The sequence below is a fragment of the Dromaius novaehollandiae genome, chromosome 9 (assembly GCF_036370855.1).
Source record: "Dromaius novaehollandiae isolate bDroNov1 chromosome 9, bDroNov1.hap1, whole genome shotgun sequence".
NCBI lineage: Eukaryota > Metazoa > Chordata > Aves > Casuariiformes > Dromaiidae > Dromaius > Dromaius novaehollandiae.
The window spans coordinates 7,902,419-7,921,083 of NC_088106.1; the positions used below are offsets into that span (position 1 = coordinate 7,902,419).

Genomic DNA, 18,665 nt, shown 5'->3' on the forward strand with positions numbered 1-18,665 from the left:
GGGATGGCTCCTCTAGTGACAAAGTAGTTATAGATGGAAATTTTCAAAGAAAGTTGGCAACCCTTTTGTGCTTTGTGCCTGTCATTCACGCGCCAATGCAAATTTGATTTACTTGCAGCTCTAATGACAGTCCTTGATTGTCATCACAAATCGGGTAGTAAGAGGTGAAATTGCTGAGATTTGTGCTGTCATTTGCTTTTAAAACACGCGTGCAAATGTTATCATCGCAAAGAGAAGACCACCAGGGCTTAGCCCTGCTCCTGTGCCCTACTAGTGAGCAGCGTATGCAAATAAAAGGAATTTACAGGGGAGCAATAACAAGGAAAGAAGCACAAATGTGGTGAAAGCAAGCCAGTGACAAGGAAAAATACAAAGTAGATTTTGTCTGTTGCAACAAAGTGTGGTAATAGAAAGAGGTATTTTTTCAGTTAAGTGTTTCTTAAGACCCAGCTGCCATTTGTACCTTCTGAGTATCTCCTCTGTAAGGAATTCTAGTTCCTTTCTTTCCGCTGCCAGCTTTCTAATTTTTAAATGAAAGAAGATGATTTTATAAAATTATTCATCAGATGACTATTGTGCTGCATCTTTCCAATTTGTCATTACACTTATAAGAGAAACTATTATATGGTTATATTTTAATTTCAGCATATAAGATTTAGATTTTAGAATTTTCTTCACCGACAATGTTGAGGTCTGAAGATTGTTAATTATAACTCATCATTAATTTCTTTTAAATTAAAAACATGAAATAGGTACAACATGTTATTGTGCTTCAGCTAACATCTGCTAGGCTGATAATTCAGCACAGATTTTTCTAACTGGAGAGTCTGTATTGCATAAAAATGATAATTGAAATAACAGAGGATTGGTTATTTCACATTTGAACCTCAGAAGGTAGTGCCTATAAAGGTAATTTCACTTTAATGCTCAGTTAAAAATGGAACTATTAAGGAAGAAATAGCAATGGATGGATGGAGGTTTATCTAGGTTTAAAGGTAAATCCATAATTGTATTTAACATGTGTGCACCAACAGATTCCACAGTGTTGCAACCCATTTAGTGAATTATCCTAATACCTGTATTATTGCAGTATTTTGCCTTAATCTCACCTCTTTCCCTTTACGGAACAGACGACTTAACTCAAAGAATGACTATTAGTATGGTGATTTGTTTTAAATTACTTGATCCGTGGAGTCTACCTAACCTAATGTAAGGGGTCCTTTTTCTTTCCCACTTTTTTCATTACCAAAAGAGAACATTTGGCCAAAACAATAGATGAAAACATAAGCACAGATTTATTACGTGTAGAGGATTTGTACTGTTGTGTTATAAAATGGTGTCAACTTGCAGTATGACTCTTTTAATGATGAATAGGTTTCCCAGGCCAAAAAGCTAATGACATCCGCAGCTTCCCTGCCTCCCACACACACGTGCTGCAAAAGGTCACAGATAATTTCTGCCGAACCGAGACCCCAAAGAGAGAATTTATAATCGGCTTTAATGTATTTGGGAACTAAAGTATGTTAGTCCAGCATCAGAGAGGACGATAAAAAACAGTATTAATATGGCTGGACTTCAATTATTTCAGAGCACATAATTACTCTTCAGCTAACTGAACAAGAAGCATGATATTTCGCTCCTTTTGAGCAAGGAAAGCCACCTACAGACATAAAGGGGTCAGTTATGGAGATGTTAAAACGCATTTTGTTACCTCCTTAGCAGCAATTGCCATACAAATAGAGCGAGTATTTGAATAATACTTTCAATAATGTGAGAACTGTTCTCAAATTAAATGAGTAGCGTGTTCATAAGGAGCTCCTCCTGCACTCAGCTTTCCTTTCGCTTCTACAGTGAGACTGTTCACTGCGTTTCGGAGACATAAGGTGCAGTAATCGCTTTTCCTTCTTTTCCAGCTGACATAGGGGTCTGCTTTCCCATTAGCATTAATGAGAGTTATAGGCACGCAGCACTGGGAGACTAGACCTTATAGAGCCTCTTGATAAACTAAACTATCATTGGTTTGCATCAGTGTTTTAGAGGCTTCAGTCCCCCCCCCCCCGCCTTTTTTTACGTTATTTATGGTGCTTGCTTACTCTGCTGATATTTAATATTTCTTTATTGTATAAACTTTAGCTAAAATTTAGGCTAGCACAGTAAGGCAACGTATCTGTTTTGAAGACTAGCATCTTTAAGATAATAAAACAATCTTTTCTTAATGGATGGCTGTTTTTGTAGTTGGAACAGACAAAGAATGGAAGGAAACAGTGAACCTTCACCGAGTGTGAAGAGAAACTACAGTGAAACAACAGGGGAAAGTAATTGTGGACAAAAGATACTTTTTTAGTAGTCATAATTCTGGAAAATGTGTGCCCCCCACCTTTTTTTCTCTGGTTCCTAGTCTACCATGTCTTAATATCAGAATTTTCAAATTTAGTTTCTGGCACCTGAGAAGAATCTTAAAAATTAGGGAAAAATCCTAAAGAAACAAATAGTGAATAAACCAATAGGGCTAAAGAAATAATTCTAATTGAGGGATACATTTAACTTACAAAATCATAAACTTTCTGTAGAATATCAATTCAAACTTGCAGAAAATAACCAAGAACTATAACTGCTACACAATTCCAGTCCTGATTTATTTTTACTTAGAAAGGTTACTGGTGTTGCATTTTGTTGGATATTTCCGTAAGTTTTTATTCTGTTAAACTGGTAGTGATTTCAGCATGTTGCTTCCTGTGAAAGAGCACAAGACTTCAATCTTTACTTATGATCCTGCAAACACACCAGTAATATTTAGTCAATGAAGTCTGTTATCCACAGAATCAGAAGCAAAAACCATTCCTTACTGGTTTAGAGTGAGATTTATTGCTGAAACAGGGGGAAGCCTCATCCAGAGCTTCTCTAATACCACTTCCATGATTTTGGAGAACCTCTTCAGTAGCTAGACATGAAATGGGCAACATGCAGCACAAACTCACAGCTCTGCCGCTGCTTTGAGACTTTAAGGTTATACCACTCTGTGTTGCCAAACGCTGTTTTAGACAGCCACGTGCATGATAATTCTTGAGCTGATGTTTCTTCTAGGGATTGCAGAAGGATTTACAAATACAAATTAAGTTTCACTGCATACCTGCATGTATTGGAAAGGTATAGCTAATAGGTGAGTAGTTCTGCACCTGGTGTTTGAGGACTGAGCTGCGTTCTGGTTTCTAGATCTCGTACGTCATTGTAAATGCAGGAAGCTGTTATTCAGGGCTACAAAATTTGCCCAGAGCATTTGGTTTATGGTCCTCTAGGTTAGCTGCTGCTGAAACGTAAGGAACGTGGTCCGTCATATTCGCAGATTGGAGTAAACTCAGGGCAGAGGTGATGTCTCACGTCCCTCTTGGCAGAACACCTGCGTGGTGCCTGGTGGGACTGCTGCCTGGCTCCATCAGGGATGAGTCCTCCTGCTTCGGGCATCTGGCCAGTGCAGCCCCCTTACTGCAAAATAAATATACATCTGTGTAAGAAAGCACGTTTAATCTATGACAGCTTGAAAACAGTCCAGATAGTCCCTTTGCCAAAAGGTGTCTGTATATAATGTGTATTGCTGTGTGATTATAGGGAAGATGGTTCAATCTCTGACTTTCAGAGAAACTCACAAGGACATAAATACCAGAATTACCCAGGCTGTTTTTAAGCACCACCTCCAGTAATGCTACACCATAGTGTAAAATCATGTATGGTACAGAATCAGCCGTGTGTTGAGATGTTTGATGCACTGTATGACTGTTGTTGAGATCTGGAACTATGACCTATATGAAACACCACACAAAGGCCATCTATTAGAAAAATACATGTAACATTAATTTTCTTGGTTCCATCCTAGAAAAGAAATTGTCCCTCTCTGTGCTACTTTAGAGAAGTGTATGCCATTTGCCTTTGCAGATGCTACTTTGTTCTCTTCTGGAGATTTTTTTTTTTTTAATTTTAAGGCTTCAAGATTCCATTAAAATGTGTACATATATATAATTTTGGCTGTGTCTGGCTAGCTATGGTTATTAAATGCATAGCTTAGAATTTTAACATCTTTCTTCCTGTGCACTGTGCTGAAAACCCACCATGAAATTATTGTTATTACTATGCATATGTCTTTTGCTTTTCTAGCTATATGTGTTCTTTTTCAGAAGCAAAGTTGCTGTGGTGTGAGAATGATGGGCAGCGAGTCATTTCAATACGTGCATTCAGATAGGGCCACGTTACCCAGCTATCATATATTGTGAAGATTACATTCAGGGCTCCTTATAGGAAAAGCTACTGCATTCACCGAGGTTCTGTGCTAAACAACTCTCTGCAGTTGTGACTATAAAACACGCTTGTTTAATTTCTGATGTAGAATTCCAGTTTTATGTGTTTACAATGAGTTTAAAACTACACTCCTCACTTGATGTAGTAATTAAGGTATTCAGCTGCGGTTTTCAGTAATATGGTCCAGTTCCTAAATTTACAACCCTCCTGGGTTATTTGTGTTTCTCAGATCCATGCACCTGGTACAAACATCTTCTGAATTTTTTTTAAATGCTCCAAATACCTAGTACTCTGCTTAGAAACTCTACATTTAATGTTGAATGACTAATATCTTGTAAAATAACAGAATTAGATAGAGCTTTTAAAATACAAATGTTTTAATACTCCTTCATGGTGCTTTAGAGTTAACGCATGTCATTTGCCTGCATCTACTGCAGATATCAACACACACTGTTCATCTCTTTTTTGTTGTTGTTTTTGTCTATTGTTACTTTATGCATGAGAAGGTTCTTGTTTTCTGCTCTGTGCTTGGCTGGCTTTTCTTTTTTTCTTAGTCCTGTGTTTGTACTGATTGCTTTTTTGCATGCAAATTACAGAATGTCATGGAAATGAGAAAGCTCTGAAAAAAAGGGAAAGATAATGCTGAGTTCCAACTCTCTTTTATTTGTGCGTAAGTGTGTAAAATATATGACAAAAATATTTTCAGTATGACCTTTGACTTTCCTTCTGGAGTATATTTTTATTACTCACTAAAGGAGCAGGCATTTTTCCCACTGGAAAATGTGATGAATCTATTAATACTTGTTAATAATATAGGTGCTGGGCATGGAAGAATTTTGTCTTGCAATCCATTTACGGAAAATGGAATTATGATACTGTCTGTCCTGCCCTAGCTAAGACTGAAATTCCATGCTCAATGCAACTTTTGTATACTTTGGGTGAAACCCTAGTCCCATTGAAATCAATGGCAAAATTGTTGCCTTCATTTGGTCTAGGACTTCACTCTTGTTTCTAGTTTACTTATTTCATGTTTCTTTACAAATATCTCAGCAGGTAGTCAAAGGTTTTAAGGGAAACTACAGTTCTATTTAAAACAGAATGTAATGAGTGTGTCAAAGAAAAAGAAAAAAGAAAAAAATCTAAAGCCAAACCCATGCTTATCTTTATAAAGCATGAGCTTAAATGGTTGAACTTAGAAATGTGAATTAGCATTTCACAGAAATTTTCTTTTAACCAACTGTCGAGACACTTATTAGCTACCTTATTGCATCAAATGCAAAAGAGAATTTGGCAGTCTTTGTCTCTGCTATTTCTAGTAACAAAACGCAATTAAATTAAGTGGATAAATATGGTTTGTCGTGGGTATGCTTTTAGTAAACAAAGCTTTGATTCTTCATTTAAAAACAATATAGCACTGGGCACTATTTGATTCTCGTGCTAGATGTTTCTAACAGCCATACCCCCTAGGGAAGGTTTTGCTGTAATGTTTGAAAAACATGACTTAAAGTTGGTTGTTATAAGCTAAGATTTCCCTCCCTGCAAATGTTTTTCTTGAAACATCCATGGGAATTTAATATTCACTGTTTTTTTCCTCAGTCTTGTATATTCTTGAATTGTCTTTTTTTCCTCCATTTTCTCCGTTCTTAATCCTAGGTCCCCTTACAAAGAAACAGACAGATGATTTAGGTGATAATGACGGTGCTGAAGATGAAGGTATTTTTTGCCGCCAAACTGATTTGCATGACAAGGATCCCTGAAAATCTTTTTTCTCCCCTCTTTTTTTGACTTCTTGTCTTCTTTTGAAGAGTTTTTTTTTAATTCCCATTTTTGATGTGTTTTGTCTTCTTGCTTGTTGTTATACATATATATATATATTTTTAATTTTTTAAAAGAAAGAATGTTGTTAAGTTCTACGTTTTTAAGCAAAACAGTAACAATATTTAAAGAGGAGGGTTTTTTGTTTTCTTGAAATGGACTTTTGATATGTTGCATCCCACCTTTTGACTGAATTTTGTCCATACTCTTTGAACTAACACTCTTTTAAAGTTTCTCTGTACACCTTTTTGCATGTTTTCTAACCCTATGTATTTCACCAAGTACAAAGATGTTTCTTTTTTTCACCAACTGATCTCAGTTTGATAAACATATAAACTGTTGTGTTTATAAAAGGGAAAATAGAAAAACTCTTAGAAAGTGTCTCTTAAGCAACCGAATTTCCCCAGATACAAAACCTTCTCCCCTTACATTGCCATGAACAAATACGAATAAATGTCAGACTCGGGCACCATCCTGTGACCGTGGACGCAGCCCTGGCGTGGTGGTCTCAGGTGGTGGGGCTCTGTGCAGCACCTTCGACTTCAGTGGAGCTAAACTGGTGTCACCCAAACGAATCTGGCCCGGTCTCTTTTCTACAGCACCGGCACGTAAAGATGCCCATCTGCTTGTGCTGATCCTTAGAAAACACTACTAACCAGTAAAACCTAAAGTTTGAAATGTCGAGCATGTTATTTTATGAATTACGTTCATTAATCATATAAACTATGCAGATTTGATCTTTTTTTTTCCCCCAGAGCAATGGAAAAGATCACATGGAGCTCACATGAGTGGTCTCGTCCCTTCAGGCTGATATGTTTCAAAATTCTGAATCTTAAACACATAGTTTATATATTTTATGGTCAATGAGTAAATCAAATTGCTATATAAGACTGTTTGAGTTGCTACTTGCTTCTCTGTTAATATATGTTTTTTTGGCAGATATTAAGAGAAAGCTTAACTTGTAAACCGTAAGGCTCATAATTAATTTTCGTCATACAGTACACTAACTGCTTTAGTCAAACAGAAAGTTGCGGTCTTACCCTGAAAGAGGTAGTAAGACAAATATGAGCATTTAACTATTTAACTAATATCTGAGCATCGAGTTTACAAATAAGCCCATGAATTTTTATACTTATTAATCTTGACCCTCTCCTAAATGTGAAAATTAAGCATTTTAATGAAAGCTGACCAGTTGGTTCAATATTTGAAAGAAGATCAAATTGAAAAACTTCTTTGAAAGCTGTCATACTGTTCAGGGATGAGTAGAGAGATGGTGTTAATCACAGATCTACTTAGTTTTATGAGGCCAAGTCATTTTTAAACATTAGTTCATGAGAAAAATACAGCAAAGGACATTTTTGTGTATTCCCTAAGACCCGTGATATTGAATTAGCCACTATAAAACTAAGTCTGACTTGTTTTAACAATCTTTTAAGGAACAGTTTGAAATCTGGGTTATTCATCCAGCAGACCTTAATGGCTCTCCTAATTTGCTGTATAATTGCCAAGACAGATGCTAATGGCTTAACATTTGTTGAGTCAGTTGCTGCTTAGACACGTTCAGAAGAGACTACTCAGAGAGTTTGCTAAAATTCAGTGGAGAGCGGTTGCTATCAGAAAGCAGTTTAGCATGTAGCGGCAGGTGAGAGCAGTGATCTCCGTCCTAGAAGGACAAGTGTCCATGTCATAAACCCCCCCGGTCTCCCACGTTGACAGCTGTTGTAGAGAGAAAGGACTGTAAGGACACAGCAGTGAAACTCGAAGGGAAAAAAATGCATTTACAACATTAATAAATCTCTGTAATTTGTAGGCCTGGGTTTAATTCTCTCTGGCATACAGGTGACAGTTTTGTTCTCCTTCTCTGCGCCAGCAGAAGAATGCAGGCAGTAATTAGACTTTCCTGCTTCTGAGAGTCACAGAGAGACAGGACAAATTTAAATTTTTATGATCAGTAGACACTGTGAAGGCTGCTTAAAGGTCTGCAGGATTAGTAGAAACCCCGTATGCTGACCGGGATCAGACAACCTGCATTTTGTGACCTGTCCTCCTCCTGTGAAGCTCTCACCTGCTCTAACCACGGGCAGAATTGAAGAGCTGAAAAACTTCGAGTCGTATGTATTTGGTGTAGGTGCAGGCAAAGAGCCAGGTAAAGGAAAAAGCCATCTCAGCTGTCAAGGTTTCTGCTAACCTGTCCATCAACCCCACCATCTTTCGACTGCCCTCTTTCGCAGTATGAGATAGCTTTTAGTCCATACAGATTCTGCAAATGAAAACATAAAACAAACATCAAACTGAATGAATTATGCAGCTAAATACTAGGGATAGCGAGCTGTATATGGTGAGAAAGGACTGCCTCCTGTGAGTGCAGCATCCATGCTACATAAATAGATGTCCACAAATTCCTGAAGTGCCCAGGACGCGCGCTATGCTGCTTTAGAAATTCAAAGCTCCCACTTTTATTCCATATAATATCCCTTGCCTGAAGAAAGATCTTCCACAGCAGCTGTCTGGCTCAGAAGGTATTCTGTATCGTGTCACTCAAACATCAGACTCTGATTACAAGATTTCATTTTAAAACACTGTCCAATAATCCTACTCCCCTGTGCTACATGCCACTGCCATAGCACTGCGGTCCCAACCTTGCCAGCCCAGCAACCGGAGTCAGTAATCAAACTCGGATCTCTGGCATGCGCTGCAACCAGTAGCCCAGGGTTAATTAGATCATTTTTCATTTTTGTTTTCAAAAGACCCAAAGGCAGTAGTGCACATTACAAGCTAATGATCTGCAAATTTGCAGTTTAAAAAATGAAGGTGTTTTCAATTTCCATGAGTGCAAAATGTGCGCAAAGTCAGAAAATATATAGATGTCTTCCCCCCCCCCCCCCCCCAAGTCTGTTGGAAGACTTGTTTTTGTGCAACCCTTTGGGGTCTACACTTGAAAATTACTTTCCTATTTTCCGAATTGAACTACCTGAGCAGGGAACAAAAGCAGAGTGGTGCAAAAGCAGCTGCAACCAGTGAGCATTAGACTTTCCTTTCTTATAGCAGCGATGGATTTGCCTATTTGCTGACATACAGCTAAGCAATATCTAGTGTAGATGCAAAATTTAATTTCAGGTGGCTCAGCAGACAAATAAGCTGCCTCTTCCCCATATGTGCACACAGTCCAGACACCAGGCTTGGTTTAAAAATTAAAATCTTTTAGGATTTTTATTGAAGTCCTAATTCTTTTAAGTTAATTTCTAAGGTCATTTAATTTGGATATAGCAAAAACTGTGACTTGTTATGCACCCTTAGTTCCTGTATGCTAAAAACCTGAGCGTGACTTAAATAATATGCAACACATCATTAATCAGCGGATGTACTCACTGCTCAGAACCGGGTTTCCGGGTAGTTAGTGCTGTGCGACACATCCATGAAGGACTGCTCACAGCCAGGTCCTTCTCATCCACCGTTCTGTCATACACACCTCACCTAGCACATCAATCTGCCGGGCTTGGATCCTTACGTAGCTCCCAGTGCTATCTGAGCATCTCCGTTTTTAATGTATTCAGTCTCCTAACATCCCTCTGAGCTAGAGGAAAGCTATTATTCCATTTTTAGCAGTGAGGAGCTCAGACACAAAGTGTGAGGAATGCAGACACCACGGCCGCAGTAAAGCAAGGAACAGAAAGCATATGCCTTGGGGCTGGGGCCCCGCGCTGTAATTTCTGGCTATTTCTACTCTTTCCTTCTCCACCCCGATCTTTTCTGAGAATTAGGACAATCAACAGATGTTGCTGTTTGCTCACAGGCTGTTACTGTGTGATCACGCTGATCATTTAGTCCGATGCTCTATTTTATATGGACCGTTGGACTTCCTTGAATGTTTGAAATTCAATGAACCAGAGCACGTTTAAAATGAAAACAAACAAAATCCAATTTTGAATTTTAAATTGCTAATGATGCAGAATCCACCTGCAAATCCCTTCTCATGTTTAACAGACTGTACTTCCATGGGTGCAAGCGAGGAAGCACATTTCAGAACTGAGGATCTTCTCCAGAAAACCCTATCACTTGATTAGTATTAAAATAGAACGCTAACTTTAGCATTTCATCTGTTTTCAGCTGTCATGGTAAGAAATGGGGAGAGAAACAATCTTTCAATTTGGCACTAGTTGTACATTTTTGGACATCAGAGGTCAGTAAACAGCAGAACACATTTGTCTACCTCACACAGCAACCACATGCTCCAGCCTTAATTATAGCTTCTAACGAGTTCCAGCCAGGCTGGAGCAACACAACTGTTGCCACTTAGGATGGAGTCACTGACTGATACGCACAGACGTGTATTCCCATGTTTGCTGTTCATACTGTCGCCCGTTCACGTTAGGCTATGCTTCCAACTCCCAAGCAGTACAAATTCCAATTTCATTTGCAGATTAAATCTTTCAGTTTATATTTTCCCTTTAGACTGAGAACTTTAGTTCAGATTGTGATGAATTTTTACAGTGATGATGTTAACACTTGAAAACATGCATAATAAAAATTCTGACACACCTTTAATTTAAGCACCTCTTTGGGCTCCATTAGACTTATATCACTACCAAGTATTGCTCATACAGTGGAGAGCCTCTCAGCTTTTGCTGACATACTCATATGTCATGAATATGACATATGTTCATATTTTAATAATTTAAAATTACTGCCTCCTTGGCTGCTGAGGTCCCACTCTAATTATAACCTACTCCAGATGCTTTCCTGTAAAAGCCTGACCAAATTCTATCACTTTGTGTTTTATTATTTTATACTTATATTTATATACTTTTATATAGTCCTCCATCAGGATCTCAAAGCCCTTTCTCTCAGAGAAGGGTAGCCAAGTGTTCAGGAGTGCACAAAATGATCCACTGGTTTGACAGATACAAAAAAAAAAGGAGATAATTCTGTTTAGTTGAAACTTGGTGGGAGCTGACTGTATTTTAAATAAATGAAACTTGGCCAAAACTTCCCTGCTACTCCCAAGAGAAGTTCAGTAGGCACTTCAGTAGTTTCAGGACATATGGCTTTATATTGCATGTAAAAATTATGGAATTAATGGAAATACTAGCCTTGATAAGGGCACTGACTTATTAAAATAGCAGTGCATATATGAGATTTGAACTGAAAGGTCAAATACATTAAGAAGTGATTAAGAGAGCTGCACTGATTGTTACCATGCTCTACTTAAATGCTTTAGGAAGAAAGATTATGGAATATCTACACTTTTGTCCGTATAATGTTCTATGTAAGGAACACATATTTTAGAGTAACCAATCTAAGAAGTTTTCTACTGTTTCAGTGATGTTTCGTGTTCAAAAAACAAAATTGACTCAATATTCAACATCAAAACGTCACAATTTTCTATAGCATCAAAGCCATTTGGAAAAGCACTGCTCGCGACAACGGTGCTAAACTGATTATATTTTTGTGCTAAGTTGTCTCTAGGTAGGCTTTCTTCCTTCCCTGTTTTGGTTGTTCCCTGCAAATTACGCTTGTTAAGTCACATGGCCAATTCACATCAGCTTCAAATGACTGAAGCTGTAATTATGTTTTGTTATATATGACAATTGTGGCTGGTAGTCACAGTCAGACTTGGTTCCCTGTTGCGTGATGTAACAAATGCAGAATAAAAGACAGCCCTATTCCTAAATTGCCTGAAATGTAATTAAGATCAGACATAAAAAGTAGATGCAACAAACATTAGAAAGGTACAGAGCCGAGGAGATGATGGAAACCATAACAAGAAAGATCACGTATATGCCATATAAATATGATCTGCTATACAGTAAGGCCTATTTAGTTGTTATGAACCAGCAATTTAAAATCAAACAAATCACAGTACTCAAAACTTGCGTGTGAATTAAACAGAACAGAGAGAGTTGAATCTGAGAAGGATTTTGAACAGCACAATCTCATGCATATGCCTCTGAAATTGTTCATGTTTCTACTTTTTTAATTAAACCCACACTTAATAAAAGATAATCAAAATAAGTACACAACTAAAATCAGTATGTAGATCTACACGTCTTGGCAGAAATGGCACATTTGTGCCCCTGCTCTTCAGGCCTATTCAGAATGAGCTACTTACATGAATAAACTATTCATCAGCGTGAGAAAATGTTACTACAGTTTAGGGAGAGCACTCCAGCACATGAGCACAAAGCACTGATACTAGACTGACGGTTGAAAATGAAACAAATTATCAAATCATTTAGGGTCAGATTTTGAAAAGTAGTTAGAAGGAGCTGAGTGCGAAAATCTAATTTATTTTCTTTGGGAGCTGACACTTAACTCCAGTAAATGCCTTTGAAAAACACATCTTACTATCACTTTTTTACCAATACAGTATTTCACCTCGCAGAGCATTATCTAGCACTTTCTCCATTTTAATTTAGAAGGATGACAGAGTTACTGTCTTTCAAGCAGGAAAAAATCCTTGATTATGGTGTCATTTTTCGCTATGGTCTACTTTTTTGCTATTTTCATTCAATTTTATTATTTCTAGTTAATAACCTGCACTGTAGTTAAACAGCCCTCTCCCAGCTGTATATCTGCACCTTTCCAATATTCCTAGCAGTAGACCTCACGTCTGTTGATAGGAAACCACTGACTGTAAGGCTGGACTCCAAAATGCAGCTATCTCTATTCTTTTTCTTTTCCAGATAAAGTTATGCTTCATAGGGAGATCTCCATAGCTTCCGTATAATCCGTAGCACAAAGTGGCACTAGCTTTCGCTGAATTTTGCATGACTCTGCGATAACCTCGCCGAGGTCTCCGGGAATAGATTACAGCCGCGACACAGAGAAGCACCACCTTTCTTCTGTGGAAGGGGTTTCTCTTACGACTGATGCCTTTGGCAAAGCGGCGTAGGGAAAAGTCATACTGCATCTCATCTGATCTGACATGGCACAAAGGCAAAGCTGAAAAACGGTCTTTATTTATCTGGCTATAATCCCGACAAGTCTATTATTAATAGGAAATAACAAAAGTATAATATAGACAGAATTTAGTCAGAGAATCACTTCTTTATATGACAGATTTTACTCATGAATGTGTGTTTCTTTTCTCAGATAGATAAAAGACACCCATTCTTTTCTAAATATCCCAATCTTATTTTCCAGATAAACAGACCAGTACTACCAACATTTCATTACTGTTCACAGTTGGTGCTCTGTAATTCTATATAATTTTAATTAAAGAAGAATTCTGAGACAGTCTCCCCCTGTGCTACCTCCAAGCATACAATTAACTGTGTACAATTTCTGCTGGGAACAGTCACACAGTGATTTCAGATTAATAATTTATTATTGCTTCCATATTTGTATCCAAAAAAAAAGCCAATGATGCATAGACTATGAACAAACCATCCACTGAAAACAGTATATGAATTTGAGAAGACTTTTTTCCACGGTGCAGGTTTTAAACCTTGGGAGCTCATAATTCTGTCCTATGGAAAATGAAGATAAATAATCTCCTTAGCTTTACACCCTGAAAATTGCACGTTGGAAAGCCCTCAGTGTACGCTTGAGCGAGGAAAGCAATACAAGCAATTTCATGCACAACCTTTCATCATCCTTTTGCTCTTGAATAAGATTGTTCTAGTACTCCCAATACTGAAGATCCAGTTTCTGATCCCCACTGTTCTGGCATTTTCTTCAAATTAGAAGCAATATCAAAATAATAATTGCAGCTGGCTTTCTATAAACAGACACATCTGTGCTGTTCTTTCTCACCAAATACAGAAAGCAAGGTTTTAGTTTAACTGCCCTCACCTAGTCATCTTCAGAGTGCTTCAGAAATGTTGCAAACACCATTACGGAGAGCTTACCTGAAAGCGGCTGAACTAAGAGTCCTCCAAATCAAAGGAATAAACAATACATCTGAGCTTTCTAGCACTGAAGTGGGTGTTCAAGGGAAGTCACTTCAATACTGCCATACTGATAAAAAAACCTTCTTCAAACCCGAATATTCAGTACAGTTCCCAGCTGTGTCAGGCAGTGGAAAGTAGTCAGACACCTAGTAAATTAGATCGAAATATAAACAAATCCAGACATAAAGTAAAAGTTTAAAGCTACCTCTTGGCTGATTTCTTTCCACCCCAACAAAAAGAGTGTTTTAACCTTTACCTCCACAGCAGCCCCCAGTTACCTGCCTGCTGCTTCCTAAGGAATTGATAGCTGGGGAGGACTTTGGGAGGACTTCTGCTCACAAGGAGCTCACAATTTGCACTCAGCTTAGACATCCAACATTTTGTCAAGAGTAGATGTATCCATTTGCAAATCTGACTATTTAGGGAGATACACAAATAAATGTCTTTACTAAAAAATAACAAAAAGCAGTATGTCCTGTTTCTCATTTTGTTGTCTGAGGGAACAGTGGAGCTTCTAGAGAGATTTTTAAATGGATGTGAAGAGATACTTGAGTTCAGTGTCACTTTTTTTTTTGAAGCTGCCTATTGGTTTGAGTGCTGGGAAGGGATTTAGAAGCATCGCTGCAGGCAGCTATTTTTGCAGGTAGAGCACACAGCCCCTTTCACAACTCTAGTAAAATAAGAAGCACCCACTCTCCTTAAACTTCAGGCTACCCTGGTTACAAAATAATATCCATTTGAGATCTAAGCATTAAACAGCTTCAAAGTCATTTATCCATCCTTTTTATAAAGTAGTGATCATATTGGATCAAAGAGCATGTCAACAACTTACATAGGAGGACAAATCTTATTTAGCTTAATTAAGTGAAATGCCTTTAGCTGTGTGCACAGAGATGGGCTGAGCTTTTCAGAAGTGTTCAGGCTTTGCCTAAATGAGGTCACACTGACATTAGTAGCTATTTTATGTCAAATTCATCAGGAACAGAATCAGACTGCTGACCCATTGCGTTTGAGCAATCATGTTACTATTTCAATTTTTTTTCTGCTTTTTTGAGGCCAAAAAAAAAAGTGTTTCAAAAATATGAAAGTCAGTTACAAACAAGCTAGCAAGCCACCAGAAGACACGGATGCCCAACACCCTCATTTCTTTATTTAATAAATGTTGCTTGAGAAACACTTCAAGAAAAATAACCCTACTAAAAAGAAAATTAAAATATTGCATGTATCCTTTTTGGTACTTTCTCGAGATAAAATGTGTCTTAATATTTTTTCCAGACATTCGGGACAGTGGGGGACCTAAGCCTGTGATGGTGTATATTCACGGAGGGTCCTACATGGAAGGCACTGGAAATTTATATGATGGCAGTGTTCTAGCAAGTTATGGGAATGTGATAGTCATCACAGTCAACTATCGCCTTGGGGTACTTGGTAAGAAGCTTTCAGCTTTCCATTAATCCCTGCTATCTGCAATGCAATTCATGTTACGCATGAGAATGTATTTTAAAAAAAAGGGGTTTTTTTTTGGTTTTCTTTGATTTACGAATCTATTTTGTCAAATGAAAGGGTTGTATTTTGGGGATGCTATAAAGGCATTGCAAGTATTACCTGGCAGAACCTGCTGTTCTGCTCTGCATTTGGTGATGTGAAACAGGTGTTCCCGTTGCCGAGTTGTTGAGACAGAAGGGTTCGTTTTCCTGTGAGTAACATGGTGATGCTTTACTTCATAGATAGGTAAATGAGGTTTAATGTTAACTCACAGATAACAGGGTTTTATGTTGGTAGAAAGAGATTGTTTTCTGAATTACCATGATTTTCCATACTGCAAGAAAGCAAAGAAGGTTATAACAAAATTGATTATTAAGAGTTGTTGTTTTTACCTGTTTGAGTTTCATTGTTATTTTAGAAAGTGTTGCAGGTATAATTCAAATGTCTCTGGTATTTGTTTCTAAGGCCAAACTAGAGCATGAATGAAGAGTTAACTTTGATTGTTTTAGCTTAGGTGAATAGCATATGCTGATGTTGTTGGTAGACTTGAGTGGTATCTCTCCGGTAGCTTGTATTTCCTAAAAGATTACGTTTTGCTATTTGTTCAGCGTAGTCCTGTTTATGATAAGTTTCATAGCTCTCGCGACAATGATACACTTGTTTCTGTTTTCTTCTGCACATTGTGTTGAAATGTTGCATGCTGAAACTCGGGAAAGTGGGAATTCAATGCTGGAATATTATGGAATTCAGTACAACGATTCAGAACACCTACATGGGTACAAAGGTGTTACCTGTACCCTGTTGCATGGCTTGGGGAACCGGTTGTCCTTCACAGCAGCGAGTCAGCTCTGAAGACCAGGGAGCTCTGTTTCCAATTTGCGGGCATTAGCAATGGCTGGTGTTTTGGTTTTCTTATGTGTGGTCATTTTATTTCAGCAGTGTTCTGTTTCTGTGTGTTTTGAATTCAATTAGCATGATCCCCAAATTCACCGGTTCTGGTTTGCTTGTCTGGGTAATTTGCATCTATCATCAGTTTTGTTTTTATTAAAAATCCAATGGATTTGACTTCTTATTGGAATGGATTTTGACTTAGATCTTGAGATTTAGTCTATTGTAGTTGTGTTTTACCTGGGGCTGAATCATTTCCAAAGCGATCGTAACTGTTTTTTGGTGGAGTTTATCTCATTGGGATCCAGTTGGAAGTTTCGTTTGTGATGTACTTCTTTCAGCAAGGAAATCCTGATATTTTGTTTGCTTCTCTCCCTCCTCCTGTCTATCAATTTATAGACTGACCTCAAGTCCTAAGCACGTGTTAGTGTAGCAGTTAATATGTGCCTCTAATCAATATTTTATTTTTTTATTTTTAATATTTTTATATTTTATTTTGTCCAGCGATACAGTATCCATTATGTGAAAATATTGTTTATTTGTGCAAATTACTGAGGCTGATTCCTAAATGTTCTTGTAGTTGCAGTGTTTGGAAGTGCAAGTTGCTTGAAAGATGAAAATTAATTCACCTTGGTTGATGATAATGGCTTTTTCACTTGTAATTTTAACACTGATCCCTGAGGTAACCAACTGGCAATATCTTACTGACCTTGGGAGCATTTCATTTGTACTCGTGCTTTTGTGGTCCTTTGGACTGTGTGGTCTTTACAGAGCCTCAAGGGGCAAAGAACTAATTTTCGTTTGAGTGGGACCTATTATAGTAATACCTCTAAAACTCACAGCAGAAACCAGTGATTGCTATGAATACCTGAAATTACTTTCAAGTCAACTTTTGTAAAATAATCCTGTATCAGGCTGGTAGGGTTTTTTCAGTAAAATAAATGCACCTTTTAACGGTATGTAACATTCATTCATGTATTTTATATCTGGTACAATGCCTATCTGTCATAAACTAAATAAATAATGATGACATATCGCTAAATAGGCAGTGCAGAAACACGCTAGTAATCAAATCCGAGAATTTGCACACTTTGCATTTTTTTTTCTGCCTTTCCACATTATGTTTCCTGGTCTTAGGATAACCATGTAAGAGATATGGTGTCCTCAAAACAAGAGTTTTGCGTAATCATAGTAGACACAACTCTTCCTTTTGCTGTTTTGAAAGTGTTGTTGAGCCCCGTGCAGCAGAACATTGCCCTTTGCCATCACATTGGATGTTGTGGTTGTGCAAACACATAGCCAAGAAATTCTCAGCCTCCTTTACTTGAATCACATCACAGAAGGTGAGAGGTTGTGCTTCGCTGGCTGTTGCCGGTGGGAGAATGAGATCTCACTTTACTGCTGTGTAAAACGCCTGAGTGTACAGGGAGACATAATACAGGGATTTTTTTCCACATGAGAAGATGTAAGGGACAACCTAAGGCTTATCTTCTCACTTTCCTACGAGCTTTGTTGCTCTGGGTTTCTTGTATCCGTCTCTGTGGATGTATATCTTAATATAGGCAATCTGTGCATGTCCTAGGAGCTTTGCCACTGTTTTACCAAGATTCACACTGTGAAATTTCTTAGCAAGAAGGCCAGTTAAATAAATGTTTAGAGTTGCAATAGAAACTTCTTCATCGAGACCAATAGTGATGGCGAGCAAGGATCTGCTGCGATGTTAGATTCTTTGCAATGCTCTTCTAAGTCAACAGTAAAAGGCTTTTAGTGCAATGGAGGTTGTTTTTCTGTCCTGAGCTGAGACACTCATTGTCCTATAGATTTGCTTTTGCAACTCTGGTTGAGGACCTTCATTTCATGGAGATGCTTGACTTCTAACTAAAATGTTAGAAATCACTTAAATGTATTCGATAAAGAGGAAACAAAGAAAAAAATGAAAGAAGTATGGAGAAACTGCACTTAAGCCAAAAAAAGAAAAAGCCAATTTCCTAGCACAACTTTGTCTTTGTCTGAAACATGTCTGAGAATGAGAGATGACAATATATTGAAATGAAAAATGAGTCAGAATGATTTTGGAGTAGCTGCCCATTTCAGGAGCCTAATTCCATTGTAATTGACTGGAAGGTATTGTCTTGTTTTGTTTTCTTCTACTTCTAAGTAGAATAGAATAAAATCACAGATTTTTTTCACTCCTTTCAAATTAGATCTGAATTTTTCAGTGTTGCTCTGATTTGTCATGACTGATCCTTATTTTGGTAATTATTTATTTTGTATTCTTCCCAGTGGATAGGTGGT

General features: G+C 37.8%; 1 protein-coding gene across 4 annotated transcripts in view; it reads left to right on the forward strand.

Moving 5' to 3' along the window:
* Positions 1-18,665, forward strand: part of NLGN1 (neuroligin 1) — a 311,425-nt gene that overhangs the window by 95,244 nt on the left and 197,516 nt on the right. For 2 of the 4 annotated variants that reach the window (XM_064516617.1, XM_026105779.2), the window contains exons 2-3: positions 5,944-6,003; positions 15,273-15,425. In XM_064516617.1, the coding sequence (XP_064372687.1) occupies positions 5,944-6,003; positions 15,273-15,425 (213 nt within the window). The remainder of the gene's footprint in view (positions 1-5,943; positions 6,004-15,272; positions 15,426-18,665) is intronic. The other 2 variants (XM_064516618.1, XM_064516619.1) reach the window with 1 other exon arrangement.